This window comes from Megachile rotundata, chromosome 5 (genome assembly GCF_050947335.1).
Source record: "Megachile rotundata isolate GNS110a chromosome 5, iyMegRotu1, whole genome shotgun sequence".
NCBI classification, from domain to species: Eukaryota; Metazoa; Arthropoda; class Insecta; order Hymenoptera; family Megachilidae; genus Megachile; species Megachile rotundata.
In genome coordinates, this window is record NC_134987.1 from 17,104,617 (window position 1) to 17,132,194 (window position 27,578).

General features: G+C 40.3%; 2 protein-coding genes across 6 annotated transcripts; one reads left to right on the top strand and one right to left on the bottom strand.

Annotated features, from left to right (window-relative positions):
- The first annotated feature begins 966 nt into the window (after window positions 1–966).
- Window positions 967–21,752, top strand: Gycbeta100B (guanylate cyclase soluble subunit beta-1-like). Its single transcript, XM_076532241.1, has 14 exons — window positions 967–1,115; window positions 1,320–1,393; window positions 4,651–4,751; window positions 5,816–5,934; window positions 7,260–7,415; window positions 7,602–7,755; window positions 7,972–8,126; window positions 9,234–9,362; window positions 9,579–9,661; window positions 12,654–12,824; window positions 14,068–14,305; window positions 14,965–15,105; window positions 16,128–16,285; window positions 20,784–21,752. The coding sequence occupies exons 1-14, from the start codon at window positions 1,113–1,115 to the stop codon at window positions 20,911–20,913; spliced, it is 1,812 nt and encodes a 603-aa protein (XP_076388356.1). The 5' UTR covers window positions 967–1,112; the 3' UTR covers window positions 20,914–21,752.
- stops (SOCS domain-containing protein stops) lies at window positions 16,976–27,571 on the bottom strand. Of its 5 annotated transcripts, none has more exons than XM_076532245.1 (2): window positions 26,585–27,571; window positions 16,976–19,178 (listed from the first exon to the last, which is right to left on the bottom strand). In XM_076532245.1, exon 2 carries the CDS (start codon window positions 19,135–19,137, stop codon window positions 18,274–18,276), a length of 864 nt encoding a protein of 287 aa, XP_076388360.1. In that variant the 5' UTR covers window positions 19,138–19,178; window positions 26,585–27,571; the 3' UTR covers window positions 16,976–18,273. The 5 variants fall into 5 exon arrangements, with proteins under 5 accessions (XP_076388360.1, XP_076388359.1, XP_076388361.1 ...); XM_076532244.1 differs by lacking the exon at window positions 26,585–27,571 and adding an exon at window positions 25,790–26,545; XM_076532246.1 differs by lacking the exon at window positions 26,585–27,571 and adding an exon at window positions 25,741–25,759.
- Between the last annotated feature and the right edge of the window lie 7 nt (window positions 27,572–27,578).

A 27,578-nucleotide genomic window follows, 5' to 3' on the forward strand; every position in this document is an offset into this window, starting at 1 on the left:
CTTGTGCGCTACAAATTTCGTGACAGAAAATTACCACGGTAATCGCGTTTCGAAGAACTGGATTAGATCTGTATTTTAAACGTAATTGACTATAATTGTATTTTGAAGGCAAACTTTGTTTCAATACGGTATTAAGAAATATTTGAACACGGTAGTTTTCGTAGAATTTTCAAGAGCTCTTCGAGGGCGCAAATATTCTGCGAATCCGTTTATTCTTCGAGGGCACATATTCGCTTTTCAGTAGCTAAAATAATAAGGGACCTCTTCGAAGAAAAGGACCTATTTCAAGGAAGGCGGGTTTATATTATCTTTTCATCTTTATTACCGATAGCTATGAATGCGAACGAAGCAAAGAGTCTCTTATCCAGATTACGATGCCTCTATATTAATTCGGATAATGGAGACTCTGCTATAATGAACGCTTTATTAACTGAGAATATCCATTAACCCAGCGATCGTATTCTAGTATCGACGTTAAAGCACTTGACAAGTGGTTTACACAGTTATTGAACATTGCTCGAAACGAAGAAGGCTGCCCATTGTGTCTGAAGCTCGACAAGAGACCTCCTAGTTCCCTACACGTATCTAAAGCTTGCTAAGCGAACCGCAGCCTAAAACTCGGTACACAAATGCAGAGCTCCCTGAAGCTCGTCAGCTGATTCTCCGGAAACGATCGATAGTGCGGATCGAAAAAATGAGGATGATGCTGATCTCGAAGGTTCGGTAATTTAACCAAACATGAGTTTCCATTAGGCTAATAAAAGGTAAAGAGAAAACGAAGGAAGCGATTGGTTAGTCTTGGAGGTCTTGTAAGTATTCATCCGGTGAATAATATCGCTGTCGATTTCAGGCCGTGGATGGCGGCAAAGCGGATTGGCAGCGGAAGGGTGTACAGGAGGCGCGTGGAGGGCGAGCCGAAGGCGGATAACAGGGTTGTAGTATCTAGGTGGCGCAGCTGCGAGCAGAAAATCGATACTTATCGTCTCCGACGGACGGCAGGTCGACTTTCCAGTACGCGGCTCGTGTGCACGAGGTAAACACGGCTCCCATGGCAATTAGCACGGAATGATACGAGGAGAAGCCTTCCAGTCCGCTTCTCTTCTCCATTCATCATGGTACGTTCGATAAACAAACGAAATCAAATGGAAAGCAGAAGGATCTTCCGAGACGTAGAAGAACGAACGTGGACGAGCGACGGGACCGGTTGACTGTCGGTGAATCAACCGCTACCAGTGACGAATCGTCAAGCCAATCGTTGTCGATGTTCGTTCGCATGACCACGAGAGATATTATCGTTTCTTTTTCTCTCTTATGTGCAGTACGGTTTTGTGAATTACGCCCTTGAGCTGCTGGTTATGAAGACCTTTGACAGCGAGACGTGGGAGGCGATAAAGTAGGTAAAACGTGGGCGCGCGCGGTCCGCGACGCGCCGACTCTGATCATCTCTTTCTTCCTTTATCCTTGCGACACTATTTTGCCTGTTTTTATCGCATTTCCATTTTGCATGAGACACGTTGCTGTTCGTTTGGGCACCGGACTACGTTTCCTGAATTTTATACGGACATTGTTGTTAAATAACACGCGTTGCCGATCCCTCGAGGAAGCTTAGCCCGGACCACGTGGTGCGCCTCCATGCTTGGCCAGTTTTATTTGGTTGTCGACTCGCTATATAGGCTAGGTTCGATGCATCCGTGACCTGAATCCCTCGCGTACTTTAATTGAAATTTCACTGGCCTCGTTGGGACTTTTCTGCCCTTTCCTTCCCCTTCGCGTCGCCCGCGATACCAGACGGAATTTATATTGAATTTTCTGTACGACGTGACCCAATACAAATCGGAGGAATGATTGAATTTCTGATTCCGTGGATTCTCGACGGCACGTTGCGCGCGTCAGGCGTTTCAACCCCGTGTTTCCATCGCGTGCTGGATTAAATTCGATAAATTTTCGATAACAGATGCGGTGTTCGGCGTCAATAAAGAGTTCAACAGCAGATTATTCGATCGACGATTTTTCCAAAAATCAATTTTGCTCGAACGTTTCTGCAAGAATTCCAGGAACAGATTTTTCCATGTAACTTTGTCAATACTGTACCAAAAAATAAAGCAAAAATGTAGTATATTAAAAAGTCTGAAACTGTTTTATTAAAAACTTAGAAAATATGAAACGCGAAGCGAACGTTGCAGCTATATTTGCAATTCAGAATACCTCCCTTTATGGATACAAGCCTGATATTGCATTTATTGCAAATCGAATTTTGTCGCAATTTTGCTGATTCTCTCTGATTATACACTTTGTTGCACCGTTCGTATTTTTTACAACCGCAGAATGTGCTGACATATTTTCGTATTCTCGTGTTTATATGTTTCATCGTAAAACATACTGACATCGTTTGTCCGAAAGAAGCATCGAATACTTTGTATACGCAGACGATTTCTTTCCCTCGTAAAAAGCGTAACGTTGGACAGTTTGACGACAGTGAGCAGCAAATTCTTTCTTTTCCCGTTTCTTATCGGATCAACAAGTTTGCGTAATAAACCTGTGTTTACCTGATCCTCGAAATCTATCGATTCGCGAAACAACGAAATGTCGGTACGCGTCGAGGTTCTTAAATTCAGCAGACATGTTTACCGATCATCCTCGAGGAACCGTTCTGCTTATTCGCGATCTCTTTCAAAAGTTGCAACGGTTCGCTGGCAAACCGCAACAACGCAAATAAAAGAACGCGGAGAAGTGAAACTTTTTACGTTCACGACGAAAAAGCGTAACTGCTTGGATAGGTTCCTTTTTTCAGATGAAAAACGTGACTTCGAGTTTTAGCTCTCCGAGATCGTTATCCTTTCGCGAAATTCTCTTCCGTGGACTGCGAAATCTATAAAAAGGAAAGAACGCTGAATACTTTGCGTGTAACGAAAGTTTATGCGGCGTTAAACACGCGAAATTGTCGCGGAACGCGTGCTTCAGGGAACGATCTTCTCCGCGGAGAGCGAGAGGACAACGAGACCCGCATGACTTTTAGTCTGAATAAAGTTATTCAGAAAAGCTCGCGTAACCTCGCCAACTTCCTCTCTTGCATTTCTTTGCTCGCTTCCAGGATTATTGCTCGTCCGGAATAATGTAATGGGTAAGCTACGCGGTTTACCGAGATTTAATTGAAAACCCGGCTAGGGACTTTGTGTAAAGGAATTTATTGTTGCCGTGGCCCAATGGGATTAGTGTCCTTTCATTTTGTTGAGGGACTCTTCCTTAATTTCTGTCTAAAGACTTTTTAGAACTTCCGTGCAGTATCAAAATTTGATTGTGTAGATAATTTTAACAAGACAATTATATAAACTAATATTTAATGAAGTTATAATTTTACATTTTTTGAAGGGATATTGAAGGACGGAAATTGAAAGCTTTGTTTGATTTCCATCTGCTATCGAATCTATTTGCATTTAATTATGAATATCAACTTTACAGTATTGGAATTAAGTGATATTTCTTTTGAAGTAGAACAAGCCAAAGTTTCACGGGATGTCGAAGACACGTGGAAACATCAAATGTGGGTTAGCGAAATGTGATGACCCTTAAATGCTCGGATGAAGAGGGTCACTTCGACAGCTCCAAATGACCTTTCGCACCCTGTCTATCACAAATATAATTTTGAACTTTCTGCTAGTTTATTTGACTTCTCGGACATGACCACGTTATCAGATCCCTAAATTCTCAAACCTTAAACTGGTAATTTCAAATATATTTCATAAGTCATGTCAAATGTGCAAGTCCTCTTTAATAGTGGCAATATAACAAGATTGTTTCTACTCCACTTAAATTCCTACGTGCATGTATCACACAGTATACATATGCAAAGCGATTAGTGTATAAAGTACCTCTTCCCAATTCAAGAATAAAATTTAGTAAAATAAGAAATTCCCTATTCGATAAATTTTTGATTCCTAAGAAGAAAACTCCACATCGACGAAGATTTCTGTTCTCTCGACTGCTAATATTTCACGGCCAATTTAAAATCTTGGTTCGAAGGTGCAGAGAATTATGTAAAAATACCGCGGGAAAAGTGGAGTGACAGGTCATATCCGCCAAACACCGAAGCACCTCTAACCTGCAATTTGTAAATTTAATAGAAACTACCACAAGCGATCGACGAGCTGTTAAAATCTCCTGGAAGAAACATTTACTTTGTTTGACGCGTGAGACTAATTAACTTTGCTGTAAAACTTTTCCTTAAATTAATGTATTATATCTCGATAAACAACCCCTTAACTAATTACGTAGCCACGTTTCCTGGCGCTCTTATTCTATCAGCAGAAAACGAGCAGTCTTCATTAATTAACTCGGTTATTCAATGTTGCCTTTGAATGTTATACTTAATTATCTTTGAGCAATTATGCTATATTTCGTTTAATTAGGAGTTTTTCAATATCCAGGTTTTGTAGATATTTCGTTGAAATTAATAATTGTATATGCTCGTTCATTTTGTACTTATTTATTTGTAGTTTATTTGTACTTATTATTTGTTTAAGATAAGTTTTTATGATAGTTGAACATTTTTTATTTGTATTTCTTTTTGTACTAGAAGACATGGAATGGTGCATGATTGTGTACGAAGTAGATGTAACTAAATCATTGTTCATTAACATTTGATTAATATAGAAAAGATGCAGCCGTTAATATGGAAGGTCAGTTCCTGGTGCGCCAGATTTATGACGACGAGATTACCTACAACATTATATCGGCAGCTGTCAATCGACTCAGTACGTATACATTTCTATACAAACAGGAATTGCAATATGCTATGTCGAACATGGTTCATGAATTTCGAATGTAAACCGTGCCCCTTTCCTTTGGACTACCGGTGTAACAACATATCAGGATTAACGAAAGTCCCTTGTTCGTGTTCCAAATTAGAGGCCATCAAACACGAGAGATTTGCAAGATACTCCTCTACATTCGATGTATAAATTCTGCTCAACATTTCACGGAAATTAAGGTTCAAATTTTATCAAAATTAATGAAATTCTTCACTCTTCATTTTTCACCCCTTTGTGATACATTAAAAAATATACGAAAAACATTTTTCGTAATAATTTCGTTGATCTACCCGTTTCATCTTTATCTTAATAATTATTTTATCGTCTCTCTCTTCCCTCGCGTTTAATATCCTCCTCTTTAGAATCCTCCGCGATATTTAATCAGACTAATGTTTTACCATTCCGCTCAACCGTACTCTACTCTCGTTTGACCATCCTTTGACGTAATTAATTTTTACAATCCGCCATGTTCTCCGAATCGAAAACAAAGCTTTCGTCTAGAGTTTCTTCGCAAATGCTCCGTGAAATAGAGGATTCTACGTTCGCCAAACAAAGAATCAAACTCCCCCGAACTTTCACCCCACTAATCCACCCTGGAGGTAGCCACTGAAAGAGTAATACGTTTCAAAGCATCGACTCGATAATTGATCCCCGATAAAATGAGAAAATACTCTCCTCCACGGTTAGATTACTTCAAACATTACTCTGTTACCTAGCTACCTAGCTAACAACGCTATCATGTATACAAACAGTATACCTCTTTATCCACGTCAGCAACAAATTTAAGAAATTTAAGATCTCAAAATTCTACAGAAAATTGTCTCTTATCGAAATCAATTTTGCTGAGATGGGATAATAAATACTTTATACGAGTAATGGAAACTTTGAACAATACTATGAAGTCTTATCTGACTGGAAATTAGTCAAAGCATAGTAAATAATTCTCTATGTCAACTTCGATACGATAACTCTCTCGTACAAATCACGTTTGATCTAAAATTTTCCAGACATTCCAGCAAATGAGATTCTGGAGCTGTTCGGTCGAATGTTCTTCGAGTTCTGTCAGGACTCCGGCTACGACAAGATACTTCAGGTGCTCGGAGCGACGCCCAGGGACTTTTTGCAGGTAAATCACGGTTCGATACGGTTGTCCGCTCGTCCGCCATTTACTTTCGAGGCGATTCGTGAAAAATAAAATCTGCCTGAGGGCGATGCGTTCGGTATTCCAACGATTCCGCATGGTCGAAGTGAAAGTTTTGAAACGATGACACGCGAACAAATCGACATCCGTTGCGGGTACTTCGATGCGCATGTTAGAAAGTTGCAAAAGAGGAAAAGAATTTCTCAATCCGTGACAGAGGCTCTGTAAATTAACTCGTTGTCTAATAACATCGAATTATGTAACATAAGCATGAGCATTGTTAGACATAAGTAGAACTGGTTAATAAGTTCTGGTTATTAACTGATTATTGACTGGTGCATCAAGAAGTTAGGGGACGTCATAAATTTATTTATCAACTCTGAGTAATTTAATGAAGAGAACTATCCTACTTCAAGTTGCAACGACACATAAGTAAATTTATGTAATATTTGTCACATAGTGTTAGTTGTGACATTTGTATATCTGAAGGGCCCTTTGCAAATTGTTCAAAGTTAAACGTTTCACGCAGTTAAATTCCCAACCTTATGTTCCAAGTTCTCGAATGTGAAACTCTCCAGAGTCTTGCAAAGTTCAAAATGTCTAACGTTGAAGATTTAGCGATAGGGCCATATAGCGAGACTGAACTGCGCCATGTCGATATGGTGCATATACCACATCTACCGCAGGGTACATACAAAATGGCGATTCGTAGAGATACAAAGTGAGCGATGATAGATCACCTGGTAGTTGGAATCGCGATTCTGTGACGGGCAGGTAGTCGGTCATTCCTGAGCTACGGTAATCGCTCAATCTTTGTATTCGGTGTCGACGATAAATCAAAGCAACGTCCGAGTTGTCGCGCGGTGTGCACTCGTTTTTACAGAAATCTCGGTCGTTCAATGAATAAAATTAGCGACTGGAACGTCGTCGAGGGACAAGATTATTATCGCCAGGTTTTTCTCGCAATCGGGTTTCATTTCCGGTTCTCCGCGGTGCCTAAAGTCACGTACCGGCCGTTTGTTCTTGTCCCATCGTTACCAGTCGAATTTGCAATTTCGTTTCTTACCTTCCCATTGCTGGATTCTAGAATACGAGCGGGACGTGTCGCGATTGAAATTAATAGCACGGAATGGAAATGAAAACGGGCGAAGAGCGTCGTAACACGAAGCGAGTAGCGCGCTAGTAGCTTGGTTAACCTCGTTACATTCGTGAAACGATGATCGAAAACGAATTAGCTACGCCATGTTTTAATTGGCGTTACACATAGTTTAGAATAGTTTGACGAAGGTTTCTATAACGTTTCGTTGCAGAACCTGGATGCCCTTCACGATCATTTAGGCACTTTGTACCCGGGAATGAGGGCGCCCTCTTTCCGGTGCACCGAGAGACCCGAGGATGGAGCGCTCATATTACATTATTACTCCGATCGACCTGGATTAGAGCATATTGTGATTGGCATCGTTAAGGTATTTCCAGCTATCTGAAATTGATACCACGAAAATTCGATGCAAATTTACCATATTTGTTACACACTCGAGCTATTTCTTGATGCTCGGTTTGATTGATCGATATGAAATTGCTACCCAATTGTTTGGGGATGAAATTCTTTACCTCCAAACAAATCAGACCCTCAAGATCTTTATGGATCGTAGACAGTGGCGAAGAAATTGCACGGCACGGATATCGAGATGAAAATATTGAAGACCAAAAACGAGTGCGACCACGTGCAATTTTTGATCACCAACACGTCCGGTCCTGGGGTCGTTTCGAACCCTATGATTGCAGAGTTGGAAACTTTGTCAGTAGGTAAGTAACTTTTCTTTCCTAACTTTCCTTCTATCAAATTGTCGGTATTTATTAATTTATAAAAATATCTAACAAAAGATTATCTTCGACTTTGGTTATTTTGTGCAATCTTTTGTATGTTGAAACTTTTGTGCCTCCCATGAAATGAGAAATTTTTAGTAGAGAATTTTCAAAGAAGATTCATGTATGGAAAGCTTCGTTAAAAATGTGTTACAGAACCAAAAGTGAGTCCCATGACCTTCTGTCGCGTTTTTCCGTTCCACTTGATGTTTAACCGGGACTTGACCATAGTTCAAACTGGATGCACCATAACTCGAGTGATACCGCAAGTGTGCTCCGGTAATTGCAAGTTGAACGACATTCTTCTAACTGTGAGTTCCTATTACAAATTAGAAAATCGTTACACGTTATGAATGCTGAATGCGTTGTTCTGATTTCTGCAAATTATCGCCGCGAAAATATGTGTCAGTAGGTTTACATCACTCATTGTTTCATGAATCTTATGATCACCGGAGTAAAATGATTCCTCTGCACATTGATTATTACAGTGAAAACTACCGTATGGCACACTTTCAGAAGAATTATTGCGAATATGATGAAACAACTTTTCAATTTGATTATTCAATTCTCTGCATCATGCCATTAGTCAAATGGGAGTGCGATTTGGAATACGTTTTCTACCGTCGTTACGGGAGTGATTAAAGTGTTGTCGATGTTATTAGCTTTCTGTTATTAGCACGCGATTTCAGCGTGAAAAATATTAAACCGATACAAATATTATGAACGATATTCGCTATTTGTATTGTATGAATTAGTTTTGAGTATTAATACAAAAATAACAAATGATGAATCGGTGCATGCACATAAATATGATCTCAAGTTCAATCTCGTGGGAAGATACGAGGTGGACACAGACGATAACAAGGAATCGATATTATGTTTTATTCCCGAAACACTGTATTAGTTAGCACGGACCACGAGAAATTGCGTTATTGTGCGCCGCTATCTGGCCACCGCCGATATAATTCGTGCGGATTCATACACGCGTAATCATATATCTTTCAAATGCGGTTTGCTTGACGTGACATGCACCATTGAAACGGAACCATTTAACTTCATTTGCATAGACACCCGCGTGTGCATCCGGGGGCGTAATCAATTATCCACCGGTTATTATTATTCCAGCATCGCTGGCATTCGTGTCCATCTTCATATTTTGTTAAAGGGAGCTGATGCATTGTTATTTTTACACGTTCGAAATAATCTGTTTAACTTCTTTTATTTCATTTCTGAATAAACCTTGACAATATTAATTATCAAATGAATGTTAATTTTAATGGACAAAGTTATATTACAAGATGGTAATTATCAGCATAAATAATCAGTATTGGGAAGTTAACGAGGGTCTCTGCGCCTAATAAATTTTATCGCTCGTGTTTTTCGTGTCTCCAACTAACTGCGAAGCTTTATTCTGCTAGGTCAGACCACATTTAGAGCTGACGTTCGAGAATATATTGTCACACATAAACACCGTGTACGTGCTGCGAACGAAAAAGGGTGTGATGAGGGTCAACGCTACTGAAGAGTACTCCTACTTGCGCTTGAAAGTTGGTATCAATTCCCTAACAGCTATCAACGTTCTGTATTAACAGCAAATATTACAGTATTTAATTCTCACTGTATTACGTATCTTCATAATTTTGTTTCCCTTTCAAATTCAATGAATTTCTAATTTGATCAGTTTCTTAATTTTCAATACCACCTTACTTTTACAATTTTCAGTAATTTTTAAGAATGAAATTTTTTAAACCCATTTCTTACAGGGACAAATGTTGTACATTCCCGAGTCAGACCTAGTGATCTTCCTCTGCTACCCAAGCGTCATGAACCTGGACGACCTAACCAGGTAAGAGTTTCCACAAAATTACCCTCGTCACTCCGGCTATAAAACAGTGGAGACAAATGAGTATCTCGTATGTCCGAACAATTATACACAGATTAATATCGTGTTAATGTTCCTCGTGACAAGCCACGTGGCAATTATCGAATAGTTCCTAAATGGAACTTCAATCAAGCTAAACAAGGTGCATGCACGCTTGTAATCGATAACATGGAAAACACGTTCGCTGCCGTTCAGCATTCTGCAACACCATCGAGGAGGACGCGTAACTCAGAGGAATAAATAGCCGCTGCAAAGAATGCCATTTAACGGGTTTTCGCGGTGAAAAATATTGTTACATCGTTTCAGTTATAAATGAAAGCATCGAATTTTCTCTCTGAATTGACAGGTCAAGTTTCCGTTACTTTAGAACGTCGATTAATTTTGCTATTTGGGAACATTTATCTTTTTATTGTGAAAGACAGGTACATATGAAAATAGATATTTTACAGTAAAACGGGAAGTAGAACGGTATCTGTAATACTGTTTTTATAACAGATTAATAGGAAACGTATTAACAAAAGGGTGACAGGATCACAAAGGGGTAATAAGATAATGAAAAGAAGATGAGATACAAAGATTTTATAGAATTGTGAACTAAGGGAAGAAAAAAGTTTGAGAACGTCTAAATTTATTTCCACGTTTGAAGAATTTTGTAGATCGTAATTTTGAATATTTTCGAATGTTGTGTCTGTCAGGTATGAAATTGAAAGCAATCAATTGGTGCATGCGAACAAAAATGGAAGAAAGAATGCAAAGAGGAGCAGACGGGTAAAAAGAGGAAATGACAACCGGAGCAACAAAGGGCGTAGATTATTCGAACGAGAGCAATTCGGTGACGGCGTGACGAGAATTTATGTTCGCAGTATAGTAGCGGCAGACACGAGAATGGCTGTAATTATGCGAACCATCGCTTCGACATCTATTGGACGGCTATTACCGTTATTTCGCCGACGACAAATATTTTCCGCGCAAAGACAGGGGAATACGTTACGATGAATTAATAGGGTGTATCTACTTACTGGCCACTAAACTCGTTGCGTCTATTTACGATAACGACCCACATACCACGACCGTCCATAACCACTCGTCCACTTACATTTCATTCGATCGTGAATTTTATCGCCTCCCAGAGGAGATACACGTACGTGCTCCTCCATTGTGTAATTTGTTTGTTGAAGATTTACGAAACGACTGACTTCGGTCTAGTGCCATTAATCGTGTTTTAACTTTCACGCCGATATTCTTATGCAATAAATCTTTTTGTAATTCCTTTCTATACATGCCCCAAACAAAGGCTTGCAAAATTCTACTGCTGTTTCATACAATAGAACAGTAAACATCAAAATAACCAAGAAATCTCTTTTATTAATCTTTGGTCTATAAAGAAACTTTTATATCATTTCTTTGCATGTCTAATTAACGTGCACGTGTGATTACATTTTCGAGTGCACGGCCATGTTGCATAACTTTTTACGTACAAGTACGTGATAATTGTAGAAAGAGTTTTAGCCAGATCTTTTATGCAAATGGTGCGACATTTTCGTGCGACGTGTTCCACGGTGAAAATTCGATCACGTAATCGTCCCATTATGAAGTACGGGAATTTAACGCGTCGCGCTTATGGTCGCCGATTAACGCGCGCGTAATTCCGCTGTAGTTGGAAGCAGCGGGAATTCGTTCGAGCAAAAGCGTCGCGCCAGTTAGCGGATAAATTTGATGCTTAATCGAGTCCGCTCTTGTTACGTCGACCGTTAACTTCTTTTTACAATGCGAACCGAATCGTGGCTACCTCCGAGCGTCGAATTAGACGCGAAAGTTGAGCGTTCGAAAAAACGCAACGATGTTTTGCTTCTTCGCGATGATATCGTTACAACTCGCGATTAAATGAAAGTATCGAAGTAATATCGCAGGATAAATTTACAGCGAATGAGCGTTAATTAACAACGAACATCGATTTTGTTTTCGACGCATAACCTTTGCTCTTTAGCCCGAAACCATCGTGAGAAACATGAATTATACATCGATGATTGAATATTCGATTCGAAATGCAACGGATTACTGACGCTGCTGGATAAAAATCGCGTTGTATTTTTAACCGTGATGCTCGGTGGAAATCCTAAATATTCCTTTAACGATGTTCCGTCGATTCGCGGAATTATGTATGAATGTAAAGTGATACTTCGGTTATTTTTAAAATTTTAGCTGCAGTTTGTAGCAGAAACCTGATAAGAACACCTCCTATAAAAAAAGTTACTAACTAAAATTTCTGTGAATGAATCATGAAAATATTTACTCTTGAATATAAAAATCTGGAGATCTAAGTATGTAAGATTATAGAAATCTAACGATCTAACAGACTAGGAATATACATCTCAATGTAAGCCTGCGGTTACAATCAAGGACTCCGAATAATTACAAAAGTTTCTAAATACATAAAAAGTACTCTTGTGGGATGAATAAAAAGAAAGTTGTTCCTCGACGTAATCTCAGGAGGATAATCTTAGTGGTCGCTTGTATAAATTCAAAGAGGCAAGTTGAAAGGGTTTAACCGACTAATTTCGTCTTCCTGACGAAAATTAGAACCAGCGGCAGTTTGCATTTCGTTCTTCCAGGACGTTGAACCCTTGCGTGCTTATATCGCGATTGAACTTCGAATTTATGCAGGGATTCCTTTACCATGGAAACGAGAAATTTCCATGCATTGTGTAATCTAATTAAGCTTCTTTTGTAACGAGCTACCTTCTCACGATGTGACGATTATGTTATCCGTAACAATGTTGATTATTAGCGTAACGGAGATGAGATGTATTCGAGTTTAGAAGCGCGTAGATTGTAGCTATTTATACATACCGATATGTCGAGAGGTTTTTTTGAGAAACAAGGAATCGAGGCATTCCAAGAAGTTAATGAAACTGGGAATTCAACTTTTTAGTATTTTCGCGTTTCTGATTATTAGACGGGGCTTGTATCTGAGCGACATCCCGCTTCACGACGCCACCAGAGATCTCGTGTTGATGTCAGAGCAATTCGAGGCTGATTACAAATTAACGAGAAACTTGGAACTGCTTACCGATAAATTGCAGCAGACGTATCGCGAGTTGGACGGCGAGAAGCAGAAGACCGACAGGTAAGAATTTCCGTCCGCGTAATTTTCTGATTAAGGAGATCCCCATTGGCCTCGTCTGCCATTTATCCCGACGCAATTCTGAGGGGGTCGCTCCTATCTTTCGGTCCAGCGAACTTCTATCTTGACAGGGTACTCTCTCTCTTGTCGGAAATTGGATCGCGATTCTTTCTTTTTTTATCTCCACGAGGGCCGTTTTAGTTTTTTCAAGCGTCGCAAGTTTCCAGGCTCGTTAGGAACCGGGGACACTTCGATGACGATGATCGTAAAGCCAGGATGTTCCGATTTAATTCGGAAACGAGTCTTGAGGGGGATCCGTAAATTAGGGTGAACGCACGAAGGGTCGAGAAAGTCATTAATTTCGCTGGAGAAAAATTGAATAGATATCAGAAATGGATCGCCCGGTAATCGTTCTCCGATAGAATCTTTCCTCTTCTGTCTCAAAATGTTACCTTGTATCGCGTCTGGAAATTCGTAATTCGCGTTAGAAAAGTGCGAACACTTTGAAATATCTTCGACATTTGAAATTCTAATAACTCTTACGAGCCCTTTCAGTCTTTCCCTCGTGTACAGTCTTCTCAAGTCAATGCGCATTCAATATCCTCGTACTTTGTGATACAGCGCGCTTATGGATTAAAGCGAACCATACTGTACCGAGGATTTCCTTTATTGCCACGACCCACTATTCAACCTCGTTTCATTCAGCAAAGTACGTCTGCTATTTTTTTATTAGACGACTTACAATGCTGCTTTTCATATTTATGAGCTTCTTAAATTAACGGTAGGAATAATCTTACCTCAACCTCGGTTCAAAGATTAATCCACGTACATCACCCTAATTATTCTTACATAAAATATACCTTCTCTCTGCATTTCATTAAATGTAATACATAACTTCGACTTAATAGAAAATCTTCTTTAATTTTGTTATTCGACTTCGATACTTAATCTCAGAGAAAAGCAAGGTTACATAAAAACATGTTTTTTTATGTTTAAAACATATGTTTTACAGAAAACACATATGTGTCTTTGAATATGTGTTTTTACAAAAAACATATGTGTTTGAACAATTACGAGTATATGAAGATCATGTAAAGATGTCTACACTAAATGTAGATCAAGTTGGTCAAAAAGTTTTGCAATCTCGTGTCGTACAACGAGAGGGTAGCAGTATCCGCGAAATTGCACAGGCGGCAGTATAACGAGAGTCCACTGTAGTCCACTAATAGTTGCTCGTATTTCGTAGATTGCTGTACTCGGTGCTGCCCATTTCCGTGGCGAACGAGCTCCGACATTCCAGGCCAGTTCCAGCCAAGAAGTACGACTGCGTGACCCTGTTGTTCTCCGGAATTGTCGGTTTCGGTGCTTACTGCGCTGCTCACACGGATTCCAGCGGTGCAATGAAGATTGTCAACATGCTCAATCAGCTGTACACCGCGTTCGACGTGCTCACCGATCCCAAGAAGAATCCCAACGTGTACAAGGTGAGAGTTAACCGGGCGAGGTACCTACGTCCATCTTGCGTTTCACGTGTGTTTGTATTTTTGAAAGGCAACTTTCGTGCCGCGATGAAAGTTCCTCGGTCGCGTAACGTGCCGTTTAAAATACATTGATCAGTGGCTGGAACGCGGACTGTCATTGTCCGCGAGGTTGCATATTTAAATAATAACGCTCCCGGGAAAGAGAAACTCTGCCTCCTCCAGGTTTCGACCTAGGTGCATAATTGTTCAATGGAACCAGGGTTACTTGAGCGTCTTTCAGAACTCGTTTGCACATGGTATCTTGAATAATTTTCCTGATAACACCTTTAGAACCTTCGTACCTTGTACGATCCATGTGATCGAAATTTTTAAACACTCAATTTTCATTCTCAGCAACCTTTAATATTCCCAACAAAATCCATTACAATTTTCGAATTTATGAATCTGTGGATTCAGAGTTAATAACCAGTAATCGTTGATAATCCCGCATTAAGCTAATTTTCCGTAAACAGAGCTAGAAAGTTCTGCCGAATAATATTATTGATTTGAAGCGGGGTAGTTAGAAAGCTAAAGTAGGGTTCGCGGTAACCAGTGTGTAAGAGACAACAGATATATTTGAATTTACGAGGTTTGTTAGCACTGATCCACTTTGGTCGGACTAGGTCGAAACTGTTGGTGACAAATACATGGCCGTGAGCGGATTACCGGAACCATGTCGTTGCCATGCACGATGCATCGCCCGCCTAGCGCTAGATATGATGGATCTTGCTGCGGATGAGGTGCAGATCGATGGCGAGCCTGTGGTAAGTACCTCAATTCTTTACCTGCACTTTTTCCCGGCTCAAATTTTACACTTTCCTGGAAAATCTCGTACGTATCTGTCAACCGGGGCCATGTTCTTAGTTTTTCTTTCGGCCATTTATTATCGGTTACGTGCAAAAATAAGCTGTTACCGACGCTAGGCTGTTGCATGTCAAACGAGCGTTTTTTTGTGAAGAACTGCAAAGATTACAATCTATGACTCATGTTTTTTTATGGTAATATACTTGTTAGCTGTGAAAAATAGTATTCGAAGATTAGCAATAATTGACTTTTAAATACAATGGATAACTTGTTACGAAAGGTGTCAATGTTTTCTGAAGTATCAAGTACAACTGATTTATGGAGAAACCTGATATAAAACTATTCAATCAATCAACTTTCTATTCTATCTTGCTCACAATCGGTCGGACGCTTTCTCCTTTTTGAGTCTCGGTCATTCAACCGTACACGTGAATTCTGTGACTGAAATTTTGATTCGTATTTTTAATTCGCTGCAATTCTGTAGAACACTGCAATTCTGCAGTTCTGTAGAACACTTCGATGCTTTCAGATGGAATACAACAAATTGTGTTGTCAATCGCTGACTTTTAACATAAAGTATCCTCGTCGTAAAATAAAGATTCGATCAGGAAGAATCGAGTAATGTTTTCATTCGTACATCGTACCGACACAATTTATCCGTTTAATTCAAAAGCATTATGTATACAGCAGCGCCGTTCTAAAGCATCCCGACGTATCGAATAAATAAATAAGAGTATCCTGAAACGAATTCAGAGCCGTTGACTCGAGTTTTCAATCGCGTTTCGCGGAACGTGGCGAGAGAGGCAGCTACACGTGGATTTCTTGTATTCGATTATCCGTAAAAAGATTCTTGTTCTCCTTTCGGAATGCACTCTTCCTGTTTCCTCGCGAAAGCTTCCGCCGAGCACTACGTTAACGCGATCGACGTGACACGAATACGCATTGTCACTTTATAAGAAGAGCTTCCTGGTATCTTTCGCAGAAAATCACCATCGGGATACACAGCGGCGAGGTTGTGACCGGTGTTATTGGACATCGTATGCCGCGTTATTGCTTGTTTGGTAATACAGTGAATCTCACCAGTCGTACGGAAACCACAGGAGAACCGGGAAAAATAAACGTCTCAGAGGATGCTTATAGGTAAATTAAATTAATTTACATTAAATTAACTGTGTAGGATTTTAGGTTTGACTTAAAATTAAATTCTAATGTGTAAGTGTATAAAATTGGGACTGTGGCAATATAACGAGAGTGTGACTTGCTTTATCTTACGTTACAATGCATTAGACACTTCAAAAATAAGAAACCTCAAAGAAGTCAAATTATACAATAATTCCTCCGGTAATCAGGTTTCGAAATCACACATTTTTCTGCATGATTATGTGAAGTGTCTGTCGAAACGACAATAATCGACGTGTCAAACACAACAACGTGACAATGACATGTTTATCACGAATGTAATTCAATTACGCGAAGTCAGGAAAATGGATGCCTGACGAGTCATCATCCCTGTGGGAAATTCATTGGACGCCCGGGGATAAAATTTAATGCAAAACGGTAGTCGAAACGACTGCAACGCTTGTCAACTGATCTCTTGAGCGTTTAATGCTCTGATATCGTTGTTGTTCGTTGCGAGATTGACTGCCTTCAATTTACGCATTAAACTCGTTGCACAATTCATATACAGAACGACAGCGTAAAATGTCGAAAGGCAAATTTATTGCCTCCTCCCGGGAGTAATTTGCTTGTAACATTTTTGCTCCGACAAAATATGTCATTCTGCTAATATTTCACAATATATGCTCAGGAAAAATATAACTGCCAACGGAATTATGATTTCATTCGTCATGATTTATTTACTTATACTGCGTTGGGAGTACAATTTATTTTATTATTGTAAGTAGGATGGATGTAGGAGCTCGGGAGTTATATTGGGGATTTAGGGATGTCAGGATATTAGAGATCTAAATATTTAGGGATTACTGGGATATAGGGATCAGTACTTTCAGAATTTTTTTATTCTGAATTCTTCAAGTCAATTCTTGAATCTTTCAATTTCCAATTCGTCGAATTGGATTCTCAAGTTCTCACATTTCTGAATATCCAACTCCTCAAATTCCCAAAGGGGAATTTCTCAAGACCCCAAAGTTCAATACATAAGAGTATAAATAAATAAAGTATCACAGTTTACAAAATAATGAAGAAATCAATAAAATCGACAAGTTCCACTATTTCAACGACCGCCTCTGATATTAATTTTGAAGGAACTCATTACACGTCGCGGTGAATATCGTTCTCCCATAAACTTCGAGTAAAGTATCCGGGCAGAAAATTCGATACACCTGTGTCGAAGTTTACACGGTCATTTAGTTTATGGAATCTCTCTGGTTCGATCAGGAAGTTGGTCCGTTCATATGACCAACCGGAAACGCACAGTAACTTGTGAGAAAGTTTAAAACATTTTAGACGATGCTTACAAGCGACTGAATGTATTTCATGCGTCAAACTCTGCGAAACTGAATTCCCTTGGATCACGTAATCGATTACAGCTTTGCTCAAGTTTTAATGTATCGCAGAGTACTGTGCCTCCGAGTTTGTTACATTTTATTGAAAAGTTTGAAAAGGATAGATGTGACGTGAAAGCTGATTATTGTGTGAAATACAAGGCACTTTTAGTGTTGATGGGGGACATACTTTCTTTACAACTATCACACGATGATATATTAAAGTGTAGCATTGTTAGAAACTTATTTATAGGAGTCTTCATATTTTTATCTAAAATTCAATCTCCATCTGTTCAGATTTTCAGAGTTTGTTGATTTTAATCTCTTAAACATGCACGTATGAATGAAGTCTAAAACATGTGTATGTAATACCGTTCAACATAGGTACACTTTTATAGCTTGCATTGCCACTAGATGTTAGATAAATTGATTCGTATATAAAACATCAGAAAATATTCGACTTCAAAGTTCAAGATCTCCAAGTACATATTGCACAAGACCTCAATTTAAACATCCAATGTCAAAGAACATCGATGTCAAACCAGAACATAAAATCCCTCGATCTTCGCCTCTAAACCTTGAGTGTCACCCATAACCCAAAAATTCCGTGCGAGGAGACATTCCTCAGTCGTACAAGAGGTCCAGGTAGTTTCTCAACGACTCCGGAAGCTGTAATCGATGTATTCCATGAGGGAGTGCCCAGTTGTCGAAGAGAGTCTCCCGTATGCGGCATCGACACAGGTGTCTCAATTCTGGCGGGCTGAGCCCGCTCCTTTCCGGCGGTACCAGCTTCTGTTCGACCAAAGCTGGATACTGTTCGTAGAGTGAGATGCTCGTGACTCCGCTCTGGTCGGCTATGTGGCTGGGTGTCTTGACGAAGGCCGTCGTCACGGTTCTCAGCACCAGCCTGAGACAGAGCAACAGCTGTTCCGGGTATGCTGTCTCATCCTGGCCCGGTCGAGCCTCGTATTCGTTCAGCTTGGTGAGCAGCATCTCCAGTGGGGAGGGTGCCAGCTTGTCGGACTCGACCGAGGCCCCGTAACGGAGCATGATCAAAAGAATATCCGGGGCACCGTGTTGAATGGCCACTCTCAAGGGCAACGCCTGGCCGTACGACTCCATGGGAACGTCGATGAACCGCCGCTTGACGGGCGAAGACTCGCAACGATACTCGAGACGCCCGAGAGCCGCGTGGTTCAGGAAGTACACTAACGCTCGGATGTTCTCCTCGCGATCCTCGAAGTCGCTCTTCCAGCCAGACAGGAAGTGCGTCACGCGGGTACCGAAGATCGCGCCCACGAAGATACGCTCGAACGTCTTCTCGCAGTAGAAGATGTCGTTCAGCAGACGAGACACGATCTCGTTGTTCTTCAGCTCCCAGTCGAAACACAGCTTCGCGGCTACGTAGAGGACGTTGTGGAACTTTCCTAGCATGCACACGTACCCGTTCTCCATCATCGCGATGTTGTGGTAACGCAGGGCTGACATCACTATTCGCTCGCAGACGTCTTGTTTGTCCAGATTCTCCGCTGAAATTTTTTCAAAGATTAAATACGTTCAAGATTTACCCTGTGGTATTATCGATAGAATGTGATAATATATTCTTCAGATTGAGGATACTCCAAGTTTTCCATTCTTGAAGTCCCTTATTTTTCACATTCTTATGTCTACAAAAATTCGATGTTCTCAAGTTTCAGAGCTTCAAACTTCCAAATCTTTAAGCTCCCTACACCTAAATTTTTGAAGTTTTTAAATCCTTCAGACTACTCCCAGTCTCCGAATCCTCAACTTCCAAATTTTCAAAGTCTCTTAGCTCCAACTCCCCTCCAGTCTCATTCCCAAATTTTTAACTCCCCCAATTCTAAAACTAGAAACTTCCAAAGCCACAAAGATGGAAAACTCCTATATCTTATTGAAAGAAACCTGGGACACCTGTCTGCAACATTTGTCAGGCTTTACCATATTCACCAAAGAATCGTTCTAAATTTTTCTCTGTTAAGAAATAGTTTCGATATGTCAAGTTTTTCTTCACGATCGAGCGAGTTCGATGGCGTCGCTTGGATGCTTTGCATAATTTTTCGAAGAAAGTAAAATCGTATAGAAGTGGACGATGCACAAGTTTCTCCCGGGTCTAAAATTACACGGGATCACTTTCTTTCCGCCATTGCCGATCGAGTCACTTTCATGGTCACAGTGTACAGTTTTCTAGCGGATCATTGGACGAGCCCGAGGATCAGTGAATCGGAAACCGTGTCTAAAGCTATTCGAGATTATGCGAATCGATCTCTCGGAATCCCGTTAACCGTACGGTAAATCGTTCGGCAATGAGATAATTTCCAAAAACTCTGTTTCGTAAGGAGAGATTGTTACCTTCGGAACAGCTATTTATCACGTCTGAAAAGTAACCCACCATCTCGCGACGTTTGTATCGAGAGGCTAAGCAACTACGTTCCATTTCGGCGAACAGTTTATCGAAGTAACAATCTATCAACACTTCCATGTTTTTTTCTCAGAGAGACTTCGTCATACGGTACTTTTGGGAAAGAGTTATACTATCGCGACCATTGTTCACTTTCAAATGATAGTCGACACGAGGAACAACCGGGAAACGAGAGAGGACTAATTCGATTAGCTGTTAAATAAGTATTTCAAGGGCTTCTTTCCAACGTCCCCTTCGTGCTTGGCTACTTCTGCGACTCTGATAAAAACCAAACGTGTTCTATCGATCAGAAACGTTAGATGATTAGCGACGCCTAATAATTTATTTAATTTACCGTCTGTCCGTGGTAATAAATTAACCGGGTATTCGCAGCGATTGGGTTAACGAGTTGCATGGCATATTTTCCTATTGGTATACGGGTTAACAAGTTGTCCAAAGTGGAAACGAACATATGTACGATGCATGAGAAGTTTTATTAACGAGGATGTCATCGGCTAATTCTCAAGTTTCATCTTTTAAACTGACACATTGCCTTCTTAATGTAGTACTAATACGAAGACATTTTTATCATACAACATTTGATATGATGAATTTTAATTATTCTGTAAAAAGTTTCATATTAATGAATAGTAAAATTGTATATAAACAGTAAATGTTAAACTTGCACGTTAGTTACTTTATTTATTTATTGCAGGTATCTCTGCATGCCCGAGAACCAGGACCCCCAGTTCCTGCTGGAGTACCGAGGACCCGTGACCATGAAGGGCAAATCAGAACCCATGAACGTCTGGTTCTTATCCAGAGAAAGAGAACTTACCGCATAAACTGATCGTTACCATAAACTTACTGTCGTAGAAATAAAACAATTTAATTTTTATGACTCGTTATGTCATCGTTGTGCAAAATCCAAGAATAAGTCTCTGTATGTCTGCATTTGATAGAAGCAAGAAGATGAAATTAAAGTAAAAGCAGAAATCTCGAAGGAAAATTGTAATTGACTAGTGAATAATGTTATGGCGCAATAAAAGTTATCGGTTCTTTAATTAATGCTGCGTAGAGGAAATTTCCCTGGAACATGCTTCGCAAGCTATAAAATCTAACAAATAGCTCATCTAGTTTCATTAGCCTTTACGACGGTAATTGTCATGTTAATATATCACGTTAACGATATTACACGCTTTCTGTACCACTTAGGTGGCGATAGGTAATTTTGGAATTAGGTTAGGTTAGGTTAGGTTTGGTTGTTAGGTTTAATGGTTTAGGAATTTTGGTAAATGACACAATGTTTTTGAATCTAAGTGCAAGTGAGTCAGGGTAGTAAATTCGCAAGCTAGCGAGATGAAAGCGAAATTAACCACTGAGGTGTACACTAGGTTTCGATACGCTAAGTTTATGTAGTGACTTTACATTTTTAACTTCTCTGATTTTAAACTTGATAAGAGACACTGGTACAAAATTGTAGACCACTTACATTAAACGAAACTTCAACAATTCCGAGAATATTAATAGCTCTATTAACACTCTATCATATAATACAAAGTAACGAGAATCTTAATAGGCATCTGTGAACGCAGAAAATTCCGCAGAAATCTTCCAGCAATATCAGGAATTTTGATTGCAAAGATTTCTTCAAAATTGAAATACTAAATGTTCAACAGCTTCACTAGCCGGGGTAAAAATTTTATTTTCCAATTTTCCACTTCATTACGCATCTTCCTCTCTAGAAGTAGTTACTATGTATAACCTCGGACTTTTAATCGGTACAGTAAGTGTGACGGGTAAAAGCAAGTATATGGTATGCGGAATTTCTTTTCCCGTTTGGCGTCGCATCACGGAGGTCGTCGGTGAAGCACCTTACCCCTAAACGAGAAAAAAAGAAGGGCCATATAGACCCGATGGAATTCTCGAAGCTGGAAGGTGTAACGGAACCTGTTCTACTCCCCAACACGTCCCACGCACGTCGCAAGGTCAACACATCGAGGCTGCTGCACGATCACCGATACGACACACATTCCGACCACCATTTTTCCCTCTTTTCATACGAATATCTCAATACACGGAGTAATATTTCACGCTCATTAGAAACCGTTTATCTTGTTTCCGCTCGAACATGATTTCAACAAAACCTTGCGTTTCTGAAGGAATTTGAAGAAAAAATCTGCTGTCATCTGGGAAAACTGATCTCGAAAACTGCGTGCGAAAATTATAAAAACGTCTCGGAAATTATAAAGAAATCTGAGTTAAAAAGTTCACAAATTATGGAGGTTCTCTAACAACCTAATCTTATACAATCTAAGCACTTGTGATACAGTTTTGATTAAGAGAAAGGACTCTGTGCGACAACTCTAGTGAATGAAACTGTTGGAGTTCAGGTTCAATTTGATGCTCCAAAGTTTCATCAGTAAAATGTTTGAACGTTTTATTTGAGAAGTTGCAGACACAAGTGTTTTCGAGTACATTCTAATTAAATTGGAACCTGCTTGTCTAATTTGACCTGAGTTTGCAGTACGTTCGATTCGAGCGTATAAACGCGATTGTGCCAACATGTTGAAAGTACGAACGAGTTGTGTTCGCGTGAAAGTTGTTTGAAGGAGGAAATATAATCTTAAATCTGAGTTTTTTTGCCGTCTTTGAAATTATGTTACGCTTACTTTATTCCGAAATATACTTATTCTCGTCGGAGTGTAAAGTTATAATAAGAAGCTTGATTAGATAATTAAAGACGACCGAATAATTTTATTTAAGATGACCAAACGTGTCGCAAAAAGTCGATCTCGGATGTTTTAGAAGAAAAGTAGCTCATAAATCAAACACCTTTTTATATTTTCAGCAATTTTTAACGTAATTACGTGAATCCGTTTCAAGTACAGGTTTCATCTAACACGCAACAATCATTTATCATTTTCTTATCTTCGTTTTCTGAACTAAATGTAATTTAGTTTTTCGCGTAAAAACGCGTAGCATAACGATCTAATGAGGTGGATTTACGCTTTGTAAACTACTAATTCCGTGAGTTTACATTATGTAATTATCTCATTGTCAATAATCACCTATCCGAAAAAAAGGGTTATAATTCTACAAAATATACAGTTATCTGATACACAGAAGTGTGTGTGATTTACGCTTCGGTACAAAAAGAAATAAAATTACAAAAGCCATGTTACTAAACTCACTTGACAAAATGGAAAGAGAATGTTGAATGGAGCACTTGTAACATATGACCGAATCATTGCTATAAAGTAGTTACTCGATAAAACAAAAACAAAAGTCCTAATAAATACAGTTGTCTAAGTGTTAATACCTGAACACAAAGTAGGTAAGTAAATACACGTGTCTCCTGTTGAACTACAATTTATGGGGTATTGCTATCACGATCGAAACAAGATGAAAAAACAAGCATTCCCAGGAGTTTATATCGTGCTTTTCTACACACGTAGCTTGTTATTTTAACTGTTTATAAAGTCGCTTATTCAATCGCATGCCGCGGTAAGTGGTATGCAGAGTACAGGTTTCACGGCATGGAAAGAAAGGCGAACAGTAACCAACTGGTTTACCGGGTGAGGTATGTGGAAAATAAGGCCAAATAATAAGGAGTAAAAGAAACATCGGCTGTGTATGCCAATAACTGGGAACCTATGAAACCCTGATTTTAACCCTTGATCGCATCTTTGCTGACGCGGATGATTCAGAAGTTGGCAATGGTATGGTTAGATATGTAGACGTATAGACATTAAAGGGAGATTTATTTTAAATTGTAGTGGATGATATATGGCGCGGACTTTCTGAATTTCTGAATTTAAAAATTAGTAAATTTCTAAATTTCCAATTTTCTCAAACTTCTCAAGCTTCTCAAGCTCCCAAGCTTCCAAACTCCCAAGCTTCTAAATTCCCAAGCACCCAAATTTCCAAGCACCCAAACTTCCACGCACCCAAACTTCCAAGCACCCAAACTCCCAAGCACCCAAACTTCCAAGCACCCAAACTTCCAAGCACCCAAGCTCCCAAGCTTCCAAACTCCCAAGCACCCAAACTCCCAAGCACCCAAACTTCCAAGCACCCAAACTTCCAAACACCCATACTTCCAAGCATCCAAACTCCCAAGCACTCAAATATCCTAAGCACCTTAACTTCCAAGCATCCAAACTTCCAAGCACCCAAACTTCCAAGCACCCAAGCTCCCAAGCTTCCAAACTCCCAAGCACTCAAACTCCCAAGCACCCAAACTCCCAAGCACTCAAACTCCCAAGCACCCAAACTTTCAAGCATCCAAACTCCCAAGCACCCAAACTTCCAAGCACCCAAACTTCCAAGCATCCAAACTCCCAAGCACCCAAACTCCCAAGTCCCCAAGCTCCCAAGCTCCCAAACTTCCAAGCTCCCAAACTCCCAAGCTCCCAAACTTCCAAGCTCCCAAACTTCCAAGCTCCCAAACTCCCAAGCTCCCAAACTCCCAAGCTCCCAAACTCCCAAGCTCCCAAGTCCCCAAATCCCCAAATTTCCAAATCTCCCCGTCCCTAATTCCACAACTTTCCAAATCCCCAAGTTCCCAAGTCCCTGATTGCCCAAATCCTCAAATTTCCAACTCCCCATCTCAAAATCCCAAAATTCCAAACTCCCCACATTCCCAAACCCCCAAACTAAATTTCTAAATTCCCACATTTCTATCGATCCAGTGAAACGACTGTACAGGGACGTTATGCGACGAACGGTAAACTAGGGGTGAGTCCGCAAGGGTTGAATATCGACAGTCGATAAATACTACTTCCCCAACACAACAATTCTGTATTTTCAACTTCCGTAAACATTTCCTACTTAAAAAGCGACAGTTCCACAATCGATTTCTACTTATTTGAATAAGCACATCCGTGTCTGCTTACCGTGAATCGACTTGAATTAGCGTGACATTCTTTTGCTCTCAAGTTATCCGGTGAAACGTGTAAGCAGGAAGATAAATCTGTCGGGAATTGAAGGCTCGTAAGATACAAGAAATTTGCAAACTCATAAAACACGTGAAATAAACTTGAGTTTCATCAAAACATGCTGAATAACAAATTGTTGAGTAGATTGAATACAGCGATGAAAGGTAGAAGAGTTTGAAATTTATCTAATGATGAGAAAATATCGATCTGTCTCTCCGGGTAAACGACCTATTAGTGAAACAGGCATGTTTCCGTCTACAAAGTTAGCACAACAATAATAAATGAGATTACATACATAGACGTCGATAGAGGACTTTGTTCATTATACCACGCAGGTCTGGGTAAATAAGATTAAATGTATTGAACCCGTAACATTCTGTGTACGAAGTACTCGAAGGTCTCTCTAAATGAGACTAATATACAAGTTCAATATAGTTGGCGATTATGCCGACGTATTGAAAGGTCAGACATCGCGGAAATTAGCTTAAACAGTATGGAGTACCATCGGCAATTACTGCAACTTAGTGACCGTCTATTGGAAGCGAAATTCGAATGTTGATATACCAAAGACTAGTTCGAAATAAAATTAATTTTTACAGTAGCCGAATAATTGAAAGTATAAGAACAATTGGAATACTAATTAATGTGCCATAGGCGAGAGAAGCAAAAATAGTCGTTGAACAAAAACTAGATATCCATAAAAAATAGCAGGAATAATGGAGCACTAATTACTCGTTAATTATATTTATAGCTCCCATTATGTTGCATTCTTATTCCAGACCTTACAACCTATAATTCCCAGACCGATTCTTCAGGTTCTCCGAACAGGTTGTAGTTTCATCGTGTCAGCCTGATCCTAACCTCGAACGCTTCTCCTTTTTCATCCCGGTGTTGAGATCACCGTCGACAGGGTTGCCGACAGCGCATGGAGTTCTCACGTAGCCACCTGTTCAAGTGCATGCAACAAAGATACCGAAGCAAAATACATTTGCTCATTTTTCAATCAGAGCCTTATCCTTGGTCGTTCCGCGCATATCTTCACGAAGGTGCTTCCTCGATGATCGTACAATTAACTCGGCATATTTGAACAAAAGTAACGATCAGAATTTTCTGCTGGAAAAAATAAAAGTTACCGGTGCAGCAACCAAGCGTTGATGAAACATAAACATCTCCTGCGAAGAATTATGCTCGTTCTGCTTTCCCGCAGAAATAATTACACGCTCGTTTGTGACGCTTACGGGCAACGCGATGAAACGGAAGGGAACAAAAGAGAATCGAGTTACGCAACTGGCGCACATCCGATCGTTTCCGCGATGCGAGGAGAAAATTCGCGAGTCCGTGGATGCATCGTTTTCCATTCACGAAGCCATTCATGCGCTCGAGTCACCTTCGTAACACGGACGCTAGAACGTTCAGCGAGCGTTCCGGTGTTGGTGAAATTTCGGCAGGTGTAGGCCCAGGGGATCAGGTACACGAGGTCGTTCGTATGCCCGGCCACACGGACGCACGAACACGAGAAAGCCGGTGAACGGTAAAGAACAGGTATTTAAATGAGATACCGGACAGTCGATTCTACCTGGCTCGGTAGAGGACGCCACGTCTTCCTCGGCAAGTGCTTACGTGCCAGACGACTTCCAGGACCCGTTCTCGTCCTTCCTTCTTCACGGTACCGCGTCTCTGTCGCTCGTTCCTCGATGCACGAGCTACCCAGCTCTCGTCCTTTCACTCGCCTGTTCGCTTGTTCACTCGCACCTCCCCACGGCTGCTTATTTACCTACTCACACATGCACCATTCTTTCACTCGCTCCCTCATTCACTCGCATACTTGCTGATTTTCTCTCGCTCCTTCGATTGTTCTCCTTCTTTGTCCCGCGCTATGCTGTCCTCCCGTGTACATACGCGTGCAGAGATCTCTTCTCGATTAAAGGGATGTCGATAGACACTATTTGTCCGATCTATTTACGTTTTCGTCGATTGTAAGGGTGATCCTCAGGGGCAGTGCCATAAATTCATCCTGGTAGTCCACCACCCTTCCGCAATACAGGTGGATTATCATACCTATGTACTTTGATATGCATTTGATGTTTGTTCACAGCACAGTAGACATAATACCATGTAGACATGGAAGCAACGTTTGTGGGGCGTCAGTTAGCTTAACCGAGTTACTATGCCTATTGAAAAATCAGTTTATTCATCTTTCTTACAGGTTCATTCTTTATAGGTATGACTAACTGTCTCAGCATCTGCACCTCCTCCTCATCATTAGTCAGCCTATGAATCAGCTTTCAAGATTCAGCTTTCACTATGTCATTCAATTTTGTATCTCAGAAAGTTTGAAACATAGCCTGGAAAGTTTGAGACTTCAGCAAAGCTACAAAAACATGTCCACTGAATGCATCAAGGAAAAACGGAAAACATCGAAGAAAAGTCATCTATGCACGCGCGTGTACACTCAGACTGGCCCATACTCGCCCCACCATAACCCGAAGACCCAGCCGCCGTTCCCACTCCTTTAGTTTCGCCGTACCCCGTCGCGAGGCCCAACCTGGTCCCCACCTAAGCAACGAAAC

Coding starts and splice junctions, on each gene's coding strand:
- Gycbeta100B (XM_076532241.1), top strand. Junction 4,752..5,815: donor GGCAGCTGTCAATCGACTCA/GTACGTATACAT, acceptor AAAATTTTCCAG/ACATTCCAGCAAATGAGATT. Junction 14,306..14,964: donor AGAATCCCAACGTGTACAAG/GTGAGAGTTAAC, acceptor TGGTCGGACTAG/GTCGAAACTGTTGGTGACAA.
- stops (XM_012285419.2), bottom strand. CDS start 20,149: ATGGAAGTGTTGATAGATTGTTACTTCGATAAACTGTTCGCCGAAATG. Junction 19,179..20,019: donor GATAAATAGCTGTTCCGAAG/GTAACAATCTCT, acceptor AAAAAATTTCAG/CGGAGAATCTGGACAAACAA.